A 20795-nucleotide genomic window follows, 5' to 3' on the forward strand; every position below is an offset into this window, starting at 1 on the left:
CAAAATAAAAGATAGGATTGCATTGTGTAACATGCATTCAAAAGACATTTTTGGTTATGCTAAAATACATCTATGTCTACATAAAGCCTCAGAGAAGTTAACATAGAACCACAAAATATCCTGCGCTGGAAGTGACCCACAAAGATCGCCAAGTCAAACTCTTAAGTGTATGTCCCATATGGGAATCAAACTCACAACCTTGGTGCAATTATAGACCATGCTGGAGCATACTGATCTAACAGTTTGGGCTGGAAGGGTTTGATCACTGTGGTGATCTACTCCAATTTCCCCCTACAATAAGCAGGGATGTCCAACCCAAGCCATTCAATGCTTCTATGATTTCAGCTTTGTCAGAGTCCTCAGAGTCAAGCCCAAAACCGACCTGGAATTTTTCCAGTGATGGGGATCTCTCTGGGCCACCTGTGCCAGAAAAAAAAATTCTTCCTTATATCTAGTCTAAATCATCCTTTTTAGTTTTAAATAGTTAACCCTTGTCCTACTGCTACAGGCCCTACTGAAAAGCTTGTTCCAGTCTTAGAAGCTTCCTTTAAGTACTGAAAGGCTGCAGGAAGCTCTTCCCTGAGCCTTCTGCAGGCTGAACAGCCCCAGTCCTCTCAGCCTTTCTTCATAGATTATTTTGGCCATTAGTGGAACACCAGAGTTCAGTCTGCTTTGCAATTTCAGCAACATTGAAAGAAGGCAATTAATGAGGCTGCAGTATGAGCTCAACCTAGAGAACTGTACTACTTCAACAGAGTGGCAGCAGTTCTGCGGATAGTTTGATTCTCTGACAAGTAAGACTATATATGCAATTTTCATGCACCCTATAAGGCAATGTACTTAATTTAGACCTAGTCTCATTAATGCTGGTTGGTTAGACTCCTCCACAGAAAAATGTGACACTTTTCCAGACTGAGGACTTGGCCACTTCACAAATAATGAACCCATTTTTTACATCCAGACAAAATCCAGAAGGTGAGGAACGGCTCCTTTGCAAAATCCTTTTTAAAGGCATTATAGTGGGATGTGGTAAGCGAGCTGGTGTTAGCTTGCCCTTACTACTGTGGAGAAGAGGCCTTACCTTTTCCGGCAGCGCACCCGGGCCGTGCGGCGGGAGGCGGTGCCGGTGCCCGCTCGCCGCTGCTCGTTGCTGCGGGCGGGGCGCGCGGTGGGACCGTCCGCTGCGCGCAGCCCCCGCCGCCCTGGAGACGTTTTCCCCCCCTGTAGGTCGGTAGAGAAAATCATCTGAGGTAAAACTAAAGCTTTCTTTTGTTGCATAATTCCTATTGCGGGACCAGTTGTAAATTTCATATTAACAGTTTAAAAGGAAATTGTCTTTTACGGTAGCTGACAGTGATGAGCGGATTTGTGGTTCGTAGCTTTCATTTGTGGCAGTGTCGCTGCAATCTGAGCTGCTGCAAGCAGAGCTGGCAACTGCAGCTCCCAGAGCAGCCAGTTTGCCTTCCGTGCAGTTCGAGCCACTTTGTGCAATATTTAGTCACACATTAAAAAGGAAACTGTGCTGCTGCTGAGGAGATTGAGGCTGAAAGAGCCTTCTTACAGAAGGGGAACTGAGGATGTGGCACTTTGCCAGGCTTTGAACTTCAGAGCAGTTCAGTCAAGGAGCAAGATCAGTGAGAGGTGTGTGAGGGAGAAGTTAAGGGTGGCTGTGCTCAATGCATTGTGGGCAGAGCTGGGTGTTGCTGAGGAGCAGCTGTGTGCATTTGGACTCAGCAGCTGTCTCAGGAACACTGGATGAGCATACTGCAAGAACAGGATATTTATAATCAAACTACTTTGCAAAAATTTGGGGCATGGGTTTCACCCTCCATTAAACAACTGTCCTCAGTATGCTTTGTTCTTTGTTCTATTTTAGTCCTTTCTGGACTTTCCCATTTCCTCATTTGCCTGCTGAATTTTCTCCTTCAGCTTGTCAGGTCCTGTTTTAGTTTGGGGTTTGTTTTTCATTTGGCTTTTTGTTTTGTTGTGTTGTGTGGTTGTGGATTTTTTGTTTGGTCGGGTTAGGTTTTCTTCTGTTGTGGCTGGTGTTTTTTTGGTTTTGGTTTGTTTGTTTGTTTGTTTGTTTGTTTTTATTTTTTTCCCCTAATCATCATAAGAAAAAAATCACCTAATCAAGCATTGGAACAGGCTGCCCTGGGAAGTGGTGGAATTCTTATCCCGGATATGTCCAAAAGGAATGAGGATTTGGCACTTGAGGATATGCTCTAGTGTTGAACACAGCTGTGCTGCATTAACAGTTGGACTCAATGATCTTAAAGGTCTTTTCCAACCTTAATAATGCTATGATTACGGGTTTTTTTACAATCTAGATTTTATCCATCTCTCCAGCCATGTGCTTGAATGGTGTTTACCTTTCTCCAACCTCTCTGAGGCTATTTATCATTTATATTTGTTCACTTTCCTCTTGTTCCTGTGATTGCTTATTTAGTAATTCTATCCTACTCTGCAGGTCTCCTTTCCCTTCTCCTTCCTATTGCAAAGTCCATCTTTTCCTGCCAGTTTCACTTCTCTCCTCCATAATTCCACTCACAAATTCTTCTGTTTCTATATTCCCCTAATCCAAACACATCAGCACATTCTTCCCTACACATCAGCAAAGACTTGGGGAACTTTGAGCAATAAATCTTTTCTTTGCATATCAGTGTCATTTTGCAGGTAAAAAGAACAAAATATTTATCATCCTTATAGAGCTATCTTCTTCTCTTCTTGCTTCGACAGTAATAAGGTAATGTAATGTAATATAATATAATATAGTATAATACAATGCAATACAATAGAATATAGTTAATATAATATTTCTGTTTTCAGGTTCCACATCCCAAGAACTGACCTACATTAAATCCAGAAAATTTCCAAATAGTAATGGCCAGACTACTGCAAGATCCACCTAAACTTCATCCCTCAGAATGGTACACTGCAAACAATATGCAGCGTGCCAGAACAGAGTCACAGAAATCCAGGTCAGAATGCATGACAGCTGAGAGTTGGAGGCTGGTGGAAGAAATAGAAAAGACAACTCAAAAAACCCAAAGTGATGTCAACAAGAAATTAGGTAATCCCATGTCTTCTGCAGGGGTCAAGATGTGCTACTTGAGCTAAATGCTCAAGATGGACTTAGCAAATTAGTTGATAATGAATAGGAGTATGTGTCAATGCCATGCTTGTTGAGGTCATAGAAAAATCAAAAATATTTTATAAAATATTTTGAGGCAGACTCTTTATTTTTGTAACAAAACACACAAAAAGTGAACCAAACCTCCTGACACAGGGTTGCTAAACTGTTTCCACATAGCCCACAGCATATAGGCACTCTACTATAGAATAAGTCTATTTTTAGCTGTGCCTAAGATCTGAGCTACAGTCCCCTTGCTCATAAAATGGGCCCATTTTAATACATGTTTGTTATTTTGATTTTACAGAACAGAGACGGGAAGAAATAAAATTCTGGAAGCAAGAATTAGATAACAAGCTGGAACAAATTGTTCATGAGACAGAGACACTGCTGACTTTCAAGAATAGGCTGGAGAGAGCTTTGGAGGGCTGCAAAGAGCCACTTGTCATTACCCAAAAGTGCCTCCTGTACAGGTGAGCCTTCAAGGAGAGAAAAAAATCTAGGTAATGGACCACTAACAAATAAGAAAAAAGATTGAAAACTACAGGCCTGTCGCTCTTTGCAGTGGAATCACAGTCTGACTTAGGTGTTAAACCACTGGGGAAAGCAGAACTTCATCATCTTCTGTTAGATGTAGGCATTTGAACACTGTGGCTGATGGTTTTTCCTTTTCTCATGTAGGCAGAGGCGAGTTGGGATTGACTTGGTGCATGATGAAGTGGAGCAGGAACTGGTGAAGGAAGCTGAAGTCCTCCAGAGGATTATTGCTTTACTTGGACGTACACTGGAACAAACAAATGAGCAAATCAGGTGCAGAGGCAAAGAGCATAGTAGAACACTAATTAGATGAAAATCAATACAGCCTTAATACTAAGAAGTCATAGGGTCAGGCTAAGCAAAGGTCCTAAGTTGTCTTCAATGCTAAACACTATCAGGAGGTCAGTCCTAATTCATACCACTCAATCAGTAATGGTCAGAGGTTCTGCATGCAGAGTACAAATTACTTGCACTTGATCCTTGGTCTTCTCATGATCCAGTCCTGTGTCTTTAATTTCAATGAGAATTGTACCATCTATTTATAGAAAGGCACCTTCATACTGTAGATTTTGTGACTTGACAACTAGAAGTTCATACAGGAAGATTTCTGTAACAGTGTTTGAATTACCTAACGCATGTATGCGTGCATATTAAGGACACCTGTGAGTGCCTACACTTTGTCTTAAGAGTTTGGTTGTTTCTTCTCCTAGACGAAATCGTTCGGCAAAATACAACCTGGACATGGATCTGAAGGACAAATTCACAGCTTTGACGATTGATGATTACTGTGCTAGCTTGACAAATGACACTCCTTATATTATCTATGCCGATAATGCCATGAAACTAGAAGGAAAGTAAGTGGTTCTTTAGTTCAACAAACATATGATAATTATATGGATAATATGGGCTGTCCCAGTAATAGCAAGATCAGTTCTGTGTAAACTGCCATCTAATTGTTTCTTATACTTCTGTCCATCACTTTTGTATCTGTGTAATATGTCTGTGAAATAAGCCACAATAATATTGTTCCCAGTGAACTGCAGTTTTTAAAAAGTTTTTGAAGCTTACAGTTAGCTAAAGAACAAATGTGCCCATTCTGCATGCATTAGTTAGAGTGAAAGGTTTAAATGGAAAAATAGCTCCCCAGAAAAACGGGCTGAAAAGAGGAGCTATACTGAGAAAGCAACGTGTGTAAGAGCCTCAGAAAGTCACTGTTGCTATGCAACAGCTGGCAAACTTGCAACACCAGGAGGCTGACAGCTCTTGCTGCCTGCACATCAGCATGCATCATCAACAGGTTATGTAACTCAGACCACACCCAGGGTGGTGCTCCCTGCTACGTGCAAATGGCAATTAAAACCTTATATATCCACCCAAAGACATGGGAACGAACCCTCTGAGGAGCTTTCCAAACACCCACCTGCAAGGATGACCCTCTAATTCTGAGGATGCAGTTGCATCCTCATTGCCTGGGCTTCTCAACTGCTATTCCAGGCAGGTACTGGAAATGTCATATAGGTGACCTGTGTGAGAGAATAGGTGACTTTGTTGTGTAAATAGCTACTTGCTATTAATAGTTACAGCTTTTTTAATGAAAGATGTTCTATGAAATACTGGATATTATGTGTGTTTCCACCCACGATAACTCGATCCTTCACCAGTGGAAAAAAAAGTTACACCTAAGTTTCTCTATGACTCAAGGAAATTTATTTTTATCTGACTCTCATCTTCATTAGACGGAGATATAACTTCATTACAAAATTATTGTGACAGAGTGTTTCTTTTGTATCTGTAGAACTCCCAGGACATGTGGCACTTACTGGGACATGCAGTTAAAAGTACTGCTTTATTTTTGATTTTGTGGCATAATTACAGATTTATGAAGTCATATAGAGCCTGCTCCTGTCTGTTGGTGACTATTTATTTTTAATCTCTTTCAGTTTTGTTAGCCCTGAGGACTGGCTAGATTTCTCAAACATTAATGTTGAAAAGGCTGACAAGCAGAGAAACAATTCTTTGGCATTGAAGGCACTTATTGATGGCATCCTCTCACAGACAGCAAATGACATGCGTAAGCAATGTGAGATGGTGAATACTGCTTTTAGAAATAGGGTGAAGGAAGTCAAGGATGCCAAGCACAAGCTAGAGACACTTCTTGCAATGGTAAGTCATAGGGAACAGTCAGTAAAAAAGTGGAAACACTGAATTTGGGTTATCTACCAGTTTTCCCAATCCAGTGGGTTGCACTTATCTACCATGTTTTCCTTTTTCTTCCCCTCTCCCTCCTCCATAATAGTCATCTTAGATTTTTTTTTCTCAGCTCTGTGTGCACCACCAGAGAGATTAATTTCTTGAGTCATTCATTCAATCTAAATGTTTCTGTAAACATCAGTAAAGTCAGGATTTTCCTTGTGATTTTTAGTTGCATGGGACTCCTATAGCTTTTTTAGGATTTTGATACAAGAGCCTTATTGATAAAAGCAAGGTCAATGTGCTCAAAATTTGACACATGAAAACTGAGTATTAATATTAAAAATTAATTGCTGAGCATTCATTTCTGGGTTCACCCAGAACAGTGTCACATCTGCTTTCCAGTTAAGGAATCATACTCCTGGCTAAGCTTTGCAAATATAATTTGATGAAATAGCAACATAGTGAGTGCTACTGTGATTGTTACATCTTATTAAAGATGATGATGATTTCAAACATTGTAAGAGGCACTGTGCAGAATTTCGTTGTTGGATTTGTTAAGGTGATGGATGAGACTGCCTCGCAGGAGAAGAACATTGCAGCCTTAAAGAAAGCAATCGCTGACAAGGAAGGACCTGTAAAAGTGGCTCAAACCCGCTTGGAAGCGAGAAACCATCGCCCCAATGTGGAACTGTGCTACGACACAGTGCACAGCAGCCTGATGAGTGAAGTTCAAGAGATTACCAAAAATATTCAAAGGCAAGTGGAAATGATGCAAGAGGAAAACCTGTGGTATAGATTACTGGGTTAATTTAATGTGTCAGCATAACAATGGATCCCAGCTATTCTCCCTGAAAAGCTGGGAATTGCTTCTCTCTTAAGGGCAGGACACTTCAAGGGAAGTTAATGGATAGACTTTAAAGGAAGACAATGGATATTGTCTCTATGAATCCCTTTCCATCTTTCGTTTTGGTTTTTTTTTTGCTCAGAATTCCTAACTCTTATAAGAGAAAAAAACCTATCCATGTGTTTTCAACTAATGCCTGCCTCTATTTTCCCTATTAGATTAAAGGATGCATTGGCACAGGCTCAGACAGAGCTGAAAGGCCTGAGCCGCCGACAGCTTTCCTTGGAGGAAGACATCAAGGTCAAGGAGAATACACTGTACATTGATGATGTGCTGTGCATGCAAATGAGAGAGTCTGTTTGCATAAACAATTACTGAAGTCATCATATGGGGAGATTGTGCTCCAAAGAACCAACTCCTGCTGAAATTTTACTGACAAATTTGCAAATTTATTGGCTTGGCTCAATGATGTCTAGCTATGTGAGGTAAAACAGACCTCATACTTACAGCTATCTGTGCTCTAAAACATTTGATTAAATCCTCCACTTGGCAATAAAATCCCAGAATAATGAGAAATGCCCCTTCTTCCATGTTTCTCTCATGTGTAACCACTTACATTTTTTGCCATTGAAAGGTGTCAAAAGGCAACAATGTGGAAGCTAGAGCAGGAGTATCCTCATAAATCACTTATTGGAAAGCTGGGCAAGTGGGAGGGATGTCACTCAGTATCAGCCATGTTATGTTTTGTTTTTATCTTAGCATCTGCTGCTAAGAACTAGACAGTATGGTCAACTTAACAGGACCCAACTTATCTAACTGATACACTAGATAGTACACTAGATAGTACACTGATAGACTAGATAGTGCATTTGTCTGCATCTGAATTGAGATCAAGTCAAGGCTGACTTCGGGAAAATCACTTCCTCACCCATGTCTCAGTTTCCCTATTCGTAAAATGGAAACAATGAGATGGGATTCAATGGTAAAATGTTTGAAGGTCTACAATGAGAAGGGCTGTAAAAAGAAGAGGGTCTTCAGAGATCCCTGTAAGGGTGGAAAATGGATCGCTGCTTCCTCTGGTTCTGGCAAGGAAAAACAAAGCAAGAGCAAGAATAAATAATGCTGGAGACAAAGGAGTCCAGTTCCCAAGTCCAACATTTTAATGCATGGAGTTTAAAATTGTCCCTTGCCTCTTTCTTGCTGGAATGATAACTCCCTTTCAGAGGCATTGGTGTCAAAATTCAAATCCCTTTCTAAAGCCCTCCAAAGGATCTGTTAACGCAGATGTTACTGGCCGTTCTTCTCTTCCTGTAGTTTATACCATTGGGTAGGTGATGACAAAATAATTAAGTTCTGAGTCAATCAGGTACTTGAATTTCCTGTAAATATCAGCCAACAGCTGCTCCTCTTCAGTGCTGTCATCTTGGGCTGTATAAATCCTGACCTGTATGCACAAACAGCAGTCATGTCTCTCAGATACAGTGACCTCAACCCATTACAGCTGATGGCAACAAGAAGCATCTGTGACTAATAAGGAATCTAGAGAATCAATCTCCTTGAATTTGAATAGAATCTTGAGGCTTTAGTCTCTTTCCACTCCCAACAGACTGAAAAACTTCATCTCCTGCCAAAGAATTTTTGGGAGGTATTGGGAGGAATGAGTTAAACACTGGAAGACTAGCCAGAAGGATTGTAAATCACTCAGGTGACCCTTGCAGATGGGAATAGTCCTTGATAACCCAGTATGAGCACCAGCCAGTGACCCTCTGGCATGGACCGAGTTTAACTGTGTCTGCCTGGCGGTTGCTTTGGGGATGCCCCAGTGAGCAAAGGAAGGGAAGTAAATTTACTCTGTCTTTTAGCTGTGATTTTGTGGTTGTCCTGGCTGTCTGCCTGTGCTGACTCAGACAGGAAGAGCAAGGTTCTTTTTATCTCCACAACTCATGCATTCCTGGGATATGCACAGATCTGTGAGGACCTACTGAACTCAGATTGTAGCACACAAAGCAGTGTGTCAGCATGGTTTACAGCAGTTCAAGACAGAACCCCTGAAGGGTGTGATGTGTTTCTATTGTTTTGCAGTTTACTGGGATTCAGTCCACCTTCCTTGGTTTAAGCATAGACATAAGCACAGAGGCTGAGAGGTGGCTGAGAAACCCTAGATGTGGAAGAGGGCTTGAACTAGAGGTGACCAAAGGAATGCCAGTCTAGGAAGAGCTTCTGGAAGTTTAGGGACTTTATAACTTCTGTAGTAGCTGCATGTGGCTAAGTAGGTTGGAAAGCCCTATTTGAATAGTTCCAAAGCTGTTTAGTAAGGTATAACATAAACATAACATAACATAACATAACATAACATAACATAACATAACATAACATAACATAACATAGTTATATTAACACTAAGGCATAACAGTTATGTTAATATTTCTGTAAGTGACCTTTACCTGGGCATGGGGACCTTTGGGTATTGGAGCAAAAATGGGAATGGGACTTTTGAAGCACAGTCTTACCTTTATGGTAGTCAAAATGCATTTCCTTTCTGCACGGTTTTGTAGCAGCCTCTCCATAAAGCTGACACTTAGAAATGCCCAGACTTTCAGAAATAACAACCTCTTGCATGATAAGATGAGCTGCAGCAGTTCATTGTCCAGCAACTCGTGGTCATTGTTCAATTCAAGTGTTAATTTCTTGAAAAAAATGAACACTGTTAGTACTACTAACAGTTAGTATTACTAACAGGATGTTGTGTGCAGTAACTAGAATTCAACAAATAGTTTTCCAAGTTACCAACAGAAACGAGTGTGAACAGATCAATTTTGTACCTTGACATTAGCTGAGCTTCTGTTCTGCATTATGACAATAGTGTATGTGCTACAGTAAATCACTCTCCTGTTAAGATGGGGTGATATCTTGTGCATTTATTAGAAAACACTGCACCCACAGTCATACTGTGATCTTATCTGACATAATGAGAATTATCTGAGAGACAAGAGTAGAGCCAATGATGGTTTCTAGAAAGCTTTACATATCTCTGTTGTTTATTGGAAATTGCAATGGAACAGGACTTACAGAAAGCTGTCAACATCAGGTGTAAGGCCACGTGTTTCCCTCTGGCATGCAAAGACCTGATGCTCACTTACATGGGTCAACTGTTGCAAACCTCTGACACGCAAGTGCTTTGACATGTTAATTTTAGTGCTTTGACTAGTTAATTTAGATGTGCTTTAGGACATTTGTACATTGCCAAAATAGAGCAGCCTGATAGCATTATGGTAGGTTATAACTGGACAAGGATAATTTCATTAACTACACTATGGGTGAAACTGAAATTACTCACTTATGAAAACAGCCCTCTGAACATAAAACTGAAGCAGTCAGGAGCTTCTGTTGCTGACCGCTGTTATGCAGAAGGCCTAAGTGATTACTTTGTTTAGCTTTGTGATACTGCAGTAGGGTATCCTATTATTTACCTTACCTGCAGACCATGCCAGTAAGCTGGGAGAAGGTTGGTGAGAGTAGGTCTCATTGTCCAGTCTGGGTCACTAAAATAACAGCTCCGTAGGCTGATGCTCCTAACTGGGATCTCCACCAGCAGGATCCTAGCTAGGTGATCGTGCTTCATGACTCTTTCAAAGAAGAAGTTCACATTCAGTTTTGGGGCTCTCTTGGCCAAGTTTGCCCATGACATTCCTGACACCACTTGCCCATGAGGGTCATGAATATGACACTTGATATTCAAGGTGCACAGGGAATGAGAGCTGTGCTCCCGCAGGATGTCCAGAAGTTCATCAGAGATGCAGTTGTAATTGAAAGTGAGGACGGTCAGCCTGTGGAACTTAGACATAGTTTGGTGGAACAAGGCACTGCTGTAGACAGAAAGGTGGAGACTGAAGAAATCCTCAATATTGATTTCAGATATAAAGCTTCTATTTGTCAAGCTGCTCAGAGAATTCAGAAGCTCACAGCCTTCTTCCAGTGTTATTCTTGCTCCTTTTAAGTTAAGATAATCAAGTTGATTGCTCATTCTTTTCAGGAAGGCAGCTAAGTTCTTGATAAACTGAGTCCTAACCACATTTTTCCAGATCAAGCAATCTAATTCTAGGTACTTGATGCTCAGGGATACTAGGTGACTATTACACTTACCCAGGTGTGAAAGAAGACCTCTCATAATCACTTGAAATTTTTTGATAAAGGGAGTATTGTAAGGATTCGATAACTTGATCTCAAGGTGCTTCAAATACTTGCCAAATTTCTTAGTATACCACAGGGCACTTTGAAACTCCAGTGTGCGTGCCCTTGATGGCTGGCCATAGAATGTGATGGTTCTGCATCTCCAGAGAGATCCAGAGTCCATGGCACAACTCCACTTTCTACAGACCAAGACAGCCCGAGATCTGTCCCTGTCATCCAACCAATGGAAGACATGCCTCAAACAGACATCAGGTAGATATGCCCAGGAGCTTTGCTCACTGTCATCTTCCATTGAGAGGATTTCTCTTCTGGGTCTTGAGTCAAACCAATATGCAGAAAGCTGTGGGTAGACTTCTTGCCAATCCCAACATAATAGGCTTCTAAACAAATGGATGAAAGCTTGCTTCTTCACAATCAAAACCAGCAACCCTTTACCTCTGCACTTCAGCTGTCAAAATCAAACAAGCTCTTGAGTCTAAACTATAGTCTTACCTAAATCAAAAGAAAAAAAACCAAAAAGTGAAGAACAATCACAGTACAAGCACAAGACACATCTTTTAACTTTTTGGCCCTCACCTTCAGTCTAGGTAAACTGTGAAGTGGTATCAACTGCTGCTACAGTAGCTACACCCTCTACAAAAACCTTTGGTTACCATCAGCTGCAATTAATTGATCATGGTTTGTGGTCTGATGCCTAGTGTTTAAAAGTGGGCAGTTCTTTGGGCTTGAATTTGACAATCAGTGCAAAAGGACAATCAGTGCAAAATTAGCACTAATGACTTCATAGCTTTCTGGGGTACCATTCCATGACAATTATTACCCTGCCTTAGATTAAGGCTGGATAAAAATTTTGAAATTAATGGAAACAAGAACCACACCATAATAATAATAATAATAATAATAATAATAATAATAATAATAAAATATGCTGATTCCTGAGAGTGTGTTTACAATTACAGAGGCTCAGGTATTTCTATTTTAATTTTATAAACAGGCATGAAAGGACAGGCTGATAGCACAGTTAAGCTTCAGTCTGCTGTTTGTCTTTGACCTACAGTTCTTACATCACACAGAATCTGCCTGTACACATACTCTTTTCAACTAGCACCGTTTCAATTCTTAGCAATTCCTCTGCCCACTCTTGCCATTCAAAGTGCCAATCCGCATCCTCAGCTATCAAGACAACCCTTAGAAACCGAGCATGTAGTCTGATTTCTACCCAACTCTCTCTCTTTTATTTAGTACCCCCAAGAAGAGCTCTTTGTTTTGCAGAACTATTAGTCATTTAGGAAGTCTCTAAATGTCAGATTGTCAAAAAATCCCAGCTAAGTCTTAAAATATGGTGCATGAAGGTCCAGTTTGTTAGTGAAAAGAACCTGAAACATTTGCTATAGAGATTGAGGATGGGGAGGACATGGGGGAAGAGGTCTAACACTTCAGCTACCTGGAAGCCCTTAAGTGAATGGACATAGAATTTAGGGCTTCAGTACACAGAAACACAGCTGCTAATAAAAGTTGTTTGTTACACTACACTCATGATTATTAGTGTGTGAATACAAATGGATACAAACAAAAACGATCAGGTGGAACTTTTTAAAAACCAGAGTTCTTATGAATTTGTAAAGAGTATGTTTCTTTGTAAGCCAGTGGTGAGATGCAAGAGGTACACTGCAGTGTTGAGTTGGCTTCCCCATCACAATAAGCCCCATCATAGGTAAGGAGGTGTTTTAGCTGACAGCTCTGAGTTTAACTTGGTGGGGGAAAACAAGTATTTGGAAAAATCCCAGCTCTTTCTAGAGCAACTTTTTTTTTTCCCAGGCAGAAGTCATTTAAAGATAAATGGACACTTCGCGTGTCTTGTTTGCCACTTGGCTAAGAAAAAATCCCGAATGAAACGGGGCGGGGGACATCATTTGCCCTTGGCCCTCTTTGCTGCCCGATTTGCTTCTGAGAGCACCCGGGTGCTTTCCAGTCCCACACGGACAGTTACACGAGCTATCTTCTCCAGCAAGAGCTGCAGGGGCCCGCGGAGTCAAAGCAAACAAACAAAAACCTTCTAAGACTTTGACCACAATTACCAGAACTAACAGGGGCTGTGGCTTGGATACCCAAGCGGGCAACCCAGCCTGAGTGGTTTCAGTGCTGCAGCTGACGCGGATCTCGGGGCCGAGGCCCGCGAAGGCGCCAGGGCCGCGGGAGCCAGCGCAGCCCCTGCGGTTGCGCCGCCGGGCTCGGACATGCCCTCAGGCGGGCACGGGCAGCCCCTCACTGCGCCTGCGCGGAGCAACGGCAGCCGCGCGCGCGGGGCCCAGCCAATCGCGGCGGGCGCCGGCGGCGGCGCGGCCAATGCGGGGGCGCGGAGGGGAGGCGCGGCGTTCAAACGCGCACGGAGCAGCGGCTGCGGGAGGTGGCAGCTCGCTCCCGCTCCCGGTCTGGGTCTGGGTTCGGGTTCGTCCGGCGCGCTGAGTGAGTACTGCCCCCGAGCAGCTGCCTGAGTTGCCGTTCGCGGCCGCTTTTCTCTACCCCGTCTACCCCGTCATTGGCGGGACTTTTCGCGCTTGTTTCTGCCGTCCCTGTGGGCGCGGTAATGGCGCCGGCTGGGCCCGCCCGGTGCCCCTGTGTCCCGTGAGCCCGATGTGGCGGCACGGCGGAGTGGGGTCCCTGTGGCTGTGCGTGCCCGGAGCTCCGGCCCGGAGCTACCCGGACCGCCGCGGCCTCCGGAGGAAACGGGGCCTCGCGCTGTCCTGTGCAATGCTCCTTTCATCGCAGAGCATTGTAACTCCGACAGCAGCGGCTCTCTCGAGTCATTTCACCGGAATAGTGTTTGCTAGCAAGTGAAAATCAAGAATTGAAAGTATAGGTGTACATATGTTTGAATTGTCATATGTCATATAGATAATTAGCATTTTAGTTCTTCCCACTAAAGTCTTCTGCTAATAATCTTGTCTGTTTTCAGGACTTATGTATCCACAATTGTAACTGTTACTGAAACTGAAGCTTTCAGCTAGCAAGTACGGCAGTACAATAGCAGCTGCATAAACTTGTCTCACAGTGGAGGGTTTTTTGATTAAAAAAGGCAAAAATTTGGGGTATCAGATCTTGATCTGAGGCACAAAAACAATGCACTCATACAGCATTCTACTTGTCCAACTACAGTCTTGCAGTGGAATTGCAGTACAAGGCTTCTTTGTGGACTTGCACAAACCTAAATAACTCTAGAAATCAACCCTGTTCTCTTTCAAGACTCCAGTTGAAAGTCTGCTCTGGTTTTCTTGTTTCAGGCAAGTGTAACCAAATATATGGTGTAACAGATTCCATTTCTCTTTTTTTACTCTGCTTTGTATCTTGGTCTGTCTAAGCTTTGCTCTCATTTTGATTGTTTTAGAAATAAAGTTGACCAACAACAGGAACAAGATGGCATCTGTACTCCAAAATGTCAAAGCAACAGTGGCGTGGCGGAAACACCAGCTCCTGGCTGACCTTAATGAGAATGAGAGCCCTGTGCCTGACAAATTCAAGAGAAGGGCCTCTCTGAGTTCTCTCAATACTATTCGCATGTCTTTAAGGAAACGGGCACCATTAAAGCGAGTAGAGCTGAATTTTCATAAAACCCCAACTAGGGAAAGTCTGGAACCAAGACAGAGGTGCCAGACACTTCACACTATTAAAAGAACAGCAAAACATGCTTTTGGAACAGTGTCCCAGGTATTTTGCCTTTGCAGCAGAACACAGAGTTTCATTTTTGCTTCAACTCCAGTACTAAGATTTCTGAATTCTGTAGTGTTGTGCTGTACTCTGGAGAGTCCATTTCCACACACTTGCACAACTTAGTAGTTGTCTCATAAGCTACTAACCTTAACATCTTTTCCTAACATATAGACAGGTAAATTTTGGATCTGGCAGAATATAGGGGAAGGTAGAAACATTTTATTTTATTATGAAATAAGAGCTTCTCCCCTACTGTATTTAATCATAAATGGCAGATCAGCCTTCGCATGGAAAAAGTTGGGTAGAGATTGCCATCCTTGCAAAGAATTGTTACTGAGAAATGTTGAGCACTTTGGATATTTTTTTCTCTTATTTATTCTCCTGTACCCATACTATTTACTAGAATGTTCTTTATTATAATTAATGTAAATTTAGACTGGTGAAACCTGCTACAAGGTAGAGGGTAGCAGATTCAAGCTTGCACTTCCCTTTCTTGGAGACCTTAGATTTTTAAATGAATGAGTTCTGGGTTGGGGAGCCCGACTTTTTCCAGCATAAGAGCAACAGGACCTTTGTTCCAATGCCTGCTCTGAGGTCCTTGATGAGTGCCAAGGCTTAGGGAAGCAAGTGACTCCTACAATGCAAATGAGTACAGAGGTTGAGATGCATTCATGTTAGTTTAAACCTGATATGAGAAGAGAAGCTAGGAATTCAGCCCAATTATTCCTATCTTCCTGATTCTAAACTCGAGGCTGAGTTCATTTAGGCTAAATGTTTAATGCTTCTTTCAGAAAATACAGAAGTCTTGCCAAAGCCCAGTACACTCAGTGGTGACCCTTCCAGCTGAACCCAGCAGCAGCAGCTGTGTGACCCATACTACCAAAAAAAGAAGCACCACACCTCGGACACCTTGCTGTAAGAGTGTTACTCCAGCAACCAGTTCCAAAGGCACTCCAAGGTCAAGCAGAAGAGTCTTGCTTGGGCAAACAAGGGTGTCAGAACATAGAGAATGGAGAGAATTCTCATCCTGGCTTGGTAAAAATGCTGTCTTCCTCCGGAGATCTAGGAGAGCAGCAGCACTGAAGAGCCCTTATTCATCACCTGCTCCTTCCAGCAGAAAAATGTAAGTCACACTGTTTGGTAAAATTATTTTTTATCAATTTAAAAATTTACTCTGATTAGAGTATCTGATAAAGTGAAAGGCAAAGTATGAAGTTTTCTGTCCTTTCCCCTGAAGGTATGTGCTGCTTGAATAGTTAAAGTAGTTTCACCTCTCTGCATAGACAGGGATTAAACTCTGCATAAAGCTGAAACATAAAAAAGTAATTTTAGAGACATATCTGAGTTCTTTGCTGGTCCCTTTTGGGTAAAAGAAAATGCTCTGTATGTAGCTCTCTCTGACTTAATTGTAACTTTTCCAAAAAGAAAAGTTTGCTATTTGTATTGCAAAGATATCAGGAATAGCTCTGCTTATGTTGAGTTCTTTATAAAACATAGGGAGATTCCTGCCTTGAAGAACAAACACAAATTACATCAAGGGTTGTGAGCTAGGGAAATATTTAATAATGTGCACATAGGTTTTTCTTTTGGTCAAAGTCGCAAGAAAGGTTAAAGCTAGAAGTTGAATCCAAGCCTTGGGAATCTGAATCCGGTGTCTGAGTTGGAAGACAGCTGTTTGGGGGATGAGTGGAGACGTGAAGCAGGTGGCCAATGGAATTAAGAACATAATTGCCTCTGCCCTAAATGTCTCTGGATAAAGTCTAGAGTTATCAGGAATGGTACTGCAGAGATGGAAGCTTGAGTAGTGTTGCCTAGTCAGCCTGTCCTGTTTGATCTTTAACAATGACCATTCTGTTTGTAGAGAGTTTGACTGCGAGTTGGAGCTGGTCTCTTCAGGGATTTGCCAACTGAAGTGTATCTCCCAAGCATTCAATGATGCCATTGTGAAAGAGGAGAGGTAAATACTGCTAAGTGTCCCTCAACTTTTGGCACAGGTTACCTGCCACCTGAACATAGCCAATTGCAGGATAAATAGTCCCTGTAACTCAGGATGAGGAATAGTTACAGAACTTTTTCAGGTGTAATGTAGTAATGCATTTTTTCCTTCAAGATACCTGGGAAGATTAAATCTGCAGTTAGATTTGCAGCTTCTAAAACCTGTCAGATGTTCTCCTTGTCTTCAGTTTCCTTGTTGTGGAAGTCAGATTTTTAGCAGAAAGAGCCCACCTTTGACTTTGTGTTAGAACAGTACCTCCCTGACCCTTGTCTAAAAGAGGTGCCAATCCAGGCTGGGGAAGGAGGTGAGAAAATTTCAGTGTTCTGACAGAGTCATTGATGTCTGCACTTCTATAAAAACCCATCCTTTTATTAGCATTATGTTAACAAACGGTCCCTGGTACCCAGATGAAGAAGCCTCTTGTAAAACACCTTGGTTAAACCACAGGGTGGTAGGCTGCTGTATTTGTAAAGGTTATATTGTACTGAATTAGACATATTAAGAAAGTAGAAATTGAAGGTCAGAAATCTTGTCACAGAGTGATTCCCTAAAATTCTTCCTCTCTTACAACACTTGATGTCATGAATTCAATAACTAAATATCAAGCACCTCAATTATCTAGAGAGAGTTTAGCATCAAGTACTTTACCTACAAAGAGGTAAGGGCTTAACATCCCAGATAATAGCAAAAATTTGTAGCAATGGGGTCATGTCTAGAAAACTATAGGTTAAAGCTTGGATCAAGTTGATTTTGTTATATCCACTGAAAGTTTACTAAATCTCACTCCTAATATTCTCCCATCTGCTAGTGATATGACTGTTTCTCTCATTTGTAACTGAAGATAGTAGCGACCAGGTAAAGTAGTTGTTCACTTGCCTTGTCTGTGCCTGCATGCATCTGTGGGGAGAAAAACTGCTGTTTAGAGAGAGAAAGACTTAGTACCTAATGCTGCTTTAAGGCAGTATTATGTAGAACCACAGGCTTCTTCCTTCATATTATCTGTAGCCATCTCTGCTGCAGCAGATGGTTGTGCAGTTGTAAAACTTCACCTCCAAATTGTGGATTAGTGAGTCCTTGTGGGTTCACAATGAACCTCCTATGCAAACATCAGCTTTTCTCACCCCAGACAAAAAAATTACTGATACTAATCTTTTTGTCACTCAAGTTTTAACTTCTCACTGGTTACTAATGAACACAAAGCACGAGAGAACCAGCCACTATCCTGAGCTGTCTGATTTTACAGCCTTTCTTTTCCATCTCTCAAATTTTCATTGCAGTTGAGTTCATGCTATCACAATGAACAGCAGCTCATAACTGTATTGTTGGCATTTTCAAACACAGCAATTGTACCCAAATGGATGTGACATAAATATCTTCGCCCATGATGTTGGATGTGGTTTTTTTGTTAAAGGGAAAGGTACATCCTGAATACCAGGTCCTATTTTAGCAACAAAGATAGGAGCAAGACACTTTGCTGTAGCTTCTCAAGAAAAATGAGAGCAGTTTCAAATGCTGGACTGATGCTTTCAGCAGTGATCTGTACTGCTTCCACAATTTGGTTCAGTACTCCTGCATGTGTAGATGCATACAATGTGCTCTGTTATTGCCTACTGGAATAACTGTGAAATGAATTTTTTTAAGGTGCCTTTAGTCTTGCATGAAACTTTCTGTTCTGGTATCCAATTGCCAGGAGTTTTAATGTTAGTGCTCCCTTTTCATTTTTTTTTGATGATGAAGCAAACTCTGACCTCAAATGATTGTTTCCAGCTCCATGTATTGTTCTAATGTTTTGCATTTTAATAAATTTAATAAAATTTAATAATTAATAATAATGAAATTTAATAATTAATAATAAATTAATAAATAATAAAATAATAAATTAGATTATATAATGAGAAACACGCCTGTTGCTAGTTAAAATTTACTTAATTTACTTAATTTTCCAGCAATTTGTATGACAACCAGTTGAACAACTCCACTGACTTCATGCTGCTAATGGTAGCCCTGTTGTTGTTCTGCAGGCAAGAAGCAATATCAAACTTCTACTATCTAATGGCACAAAACAGTCTGTACACTGATCCCTGAGACCATCTCAAGCTATCAGAAAGCAAGCAAAGAAGCTCCATCAGGCACTTGGTACCTAGGCAGAGATGCCTGGACCTGTTTTTTCATGTTTCCAAGTTTATGAGCGGATATAAAGGAGAGGTCTGCAGAGCACCTGAAAGGCTGCAGCTCAGGACTTTGCTTTCTCTTTTCAAGAGAGAATCATAATATACCAACCATGGTGTATTATCTCCTTCTGATGAGAGAACTGTCTTGAAAGTGACTTCCATTAGGCATTAAGTACTTAAGAAACTGATGCTGAACTGCCAGTAAGAATGGCCGAAGTAAGGGCTTAATGACAGCCTTATGAAAGGTAATCCTATGTCAGACTAGTGTTTAAATTGATATCCAGCGGCCATGAGATTTAGCACAAATACTTTCCATGTGGAAAAAATTGGTCTATTATTTTGAAAGCCTAACTGTTGGCTTTTTTTGTTATTAGCAAACTAAAAGTTATTCATCATATTAGCTGGAAGCTAATAAAAAGTAGTGGCTTGCTTGAGTTCTAAGCAAAACTCTCATTCCAAAGCACCAGGCTTCTGTGGAGTCACTCATGCCACAAGAACAGAGCCATATTAGGACTCCTGCTTCATGCCCTTAAGGATTAGCCTAACTAATCCTATTTTTAGGTAGTTTGCTTCCAGACAAATCAGAGCAATTTTAGTTTTTTCTTACTGCTGCTTTAGATAGCATCTTGGCAGTTGAGTTAAACATTGCTTTTGTGCTGCATCTGTCTTTTAGCTCTACATGAAAATTCGTCACTACAATTAATGCAACCTCTTGCAACTACCAATATCTATATTAGTATTAGCTATGTGAATAGCTAATAACACATTATGTATACTTTAGCATTTGATACTTGCATTTTGCTTCTAATTACTTCAAAAAAATTAACATTCATTTGACAAGCCTTTTTTTTTTTTTGGTAGGTCATTCAGTATAACAAAGTTTAGTCTTTCAAACTAAAGCAAATATTTCTCAAGTTTTTAGAATTCAACAGCAGGGCTTTTTTTCCATGGTAAGCTTTGTGCAGGCTCCTCTGATTATGTTCACTCTAAAATGAACCTTCAAACGAAAAGACTGATTTGGGAAATTTTGCTCTACTTGATAATTTTTAAGATGTGCATGTCACCTAGTAGTTCCACTGTTACTAAAATTTTGGTGGTATCATGTATAAATATGAAAAGCATTCAATTATGATTTATATATCATAATTACATTTATATGTAAGTATTGATTTTAAACTTAGTCACAATTCTTTTTCTTGTCAAACCCCAAACCATTTTAAAGCATTGAAACAGTTAATGAGGCCTGGAAACATGAAAGCAGCCCTTCCAGCCTGAAGACTTCTAACTTTCAGATGACTGAGAATTTTAGCTTCTGCTCTTTCTTGATGTAGTGTTTGTGTGTGTTTTGTGGGCTGGTTTTTAGGGTTTTTTAACAACTTTTCTATCTAGAAGTATACAAAGATATAGTATCTCCAAGTTACTCTTTGCATGTCCTGAAACAATAAAGCTTTCACAAAAATGTTGCCTTATTAGTGAAATGCCTTCTTCTATGGCTTTTGAAAAGGAAGGAGGGTTGGAGTTTTTTGAAACCTTGACCTCCAATCTAAGTATTACTTCAGACAGATCAAACAGCCTCTATTTATGATGTTTCCACTAGCTACTTGAACATATGATCAAATATTTAGCAAATTACTGGTAAGAAAAATCCGTGACACTGTTTGTTTAAAGGCAAGAAAAGTTTTATTTAAGTGTCTAATCTGTTTTAAGATTTTAAAAACCAGCTCACATCAAAATCTATAGCAGTTGTAGAAATCTTACTCCTTATTTCATATTAAGAAATTCATTATTGTACAGTTTTGAATCTTTACAAGGCAACCATAAGAAATATAAACATTTGTCACCAGATAGAACCTTCTCACTGACAATATTTAAAATAAAACTACAGACTGAAAGAACACCTACAATTTCAAGTTTCCTTGTGTGAATTCACTTGTAAGGGTACTGCCACTTTTCTCCCCCACAAATAGAAGAACAAGTTATGCATAAGCCTTGGGGTTCTGTGAGAGGACTGCCATTCTGGGC

At 40.8% G+C, this 20795-nt stretch overlaps 3 protein-coding genes across 5 annotated transcripts; 2 read left to right on the forward strand and 1 right to left on the reverse strand.

Annotated features, from left to right (window-relative positions):
• Nucleotides 1–1152: 1152 nt before the first annotated feature.
• On the forward strand, nucleotides 1153–7265 carry TEKT1 (tektin 1). The gene is made up of 8 exons (XM_079324949.1): nucleotides 1153–1250; nucleotides 2830–3073; nucleotides 3441–3606; nucleotides 3815–3943; nucleotides 4381–4524; nucleotides 5611–5833; nucleotides 6423–6619; nucleotides 6926–7265. Exons 2-8 carry the CDS (start codon nucleotides 2884–2886, stop codon nucleotides 7083–7085), a joined length of 1209 nt encoding a protein of 402 aa, XP_079181075.1. The 5' UTR covers nucleotides 1153–1250; nucleotides 2830–2883; the 3' UTR covers nucleotides 7086–7265.
• FBXO39 (F-box protein 39) lies at nucleotides 3615–13109 on the reverse strand. 2 transcript variants are annotated; one of them, XR_013776656.1, is made up of 5 exons: nucleotides 12977–13109; nucleotides 10183–11390; nucleotides 9218–9394; nucleotides 5091–5193; nucleotides 3615–3917 (listed from the first exon to the last, which is right to left on the reverse strand). XR_013776656.1 is itself a non-coding variant. In XM_079324948.1 (4 exons), the coding sequence occupies exons 2-4, from the start codon at nucleotides 11188–11190 to the stop codon at nucleotides 8023–8025; spliced, it is 1314 nt and encodes a 437-aa protein (XP_079181074.1). In that variant the 5' UTR covers nucleotides 11191–11390; nucleotides 12977–13109; the 3' UTR covers nucleotides 7845–8022. The 2 variants fall into 2 exon arrangements, 1 of the variants encoding a protein (XP_079181074.1); XM_079324948.1 differs by lacking the exons at nucleotides 3615–3917; nucleotides 5091–5193 and adding an exon at nucleotides 7845–8151.
• Nucleotides 13110–13128: 19 nt separating this feature from the next.
• On the forward strand, nucleotides 13129–19515 carry PIMREG (PICALM interacting mitotic regulator). Of its 2 annotated transcripts, XM_079324951.1 has the most exons (6): nucleotides 13129–13364; nucleotides 14284–14603; nucleotides 15398–15729; nucleotides 16468–16563; nucleotides 17411–17457; nucleotides 18624–19515. In XM_079324951.1, the coding sequence occupies exons 1-5, from the start codon at nucleotides 13136–13138 to the stop codon at nucleotides 17439–17441; spliced, it is 1008 nt and encodes a 335-aa protein (XP_079181077.1). In that variant the 5' UTR covers nucleotides 13129–13135; the 3' UTR covers nucleotides 17442–17457; nucleotides 18624–19515. The 2 variants fall into 2 exon arrangements, with proteins under 2 accessions (XP_079181077.1, XP_079181076.1); XM_079324950.1 differs by lacking the exon at nucleotides 17411–17457.
• The last annotated feature ends 1280 nt before the right edge of the window (nucleotides 19516–20795 follow it).

The sequence above is a fragment of the Erithacus rubecula genome, assembly GCF_903797595.1.
Source record: "Erithacus rubecula genome assembly, chromosome: 22".
Classification (NCBI taxonomy): Eukaryota; Metazoa; Chordata; class Aves; order Passeriformes; family Muscicapidae; genus Erithacus; species Erithacus rubecula.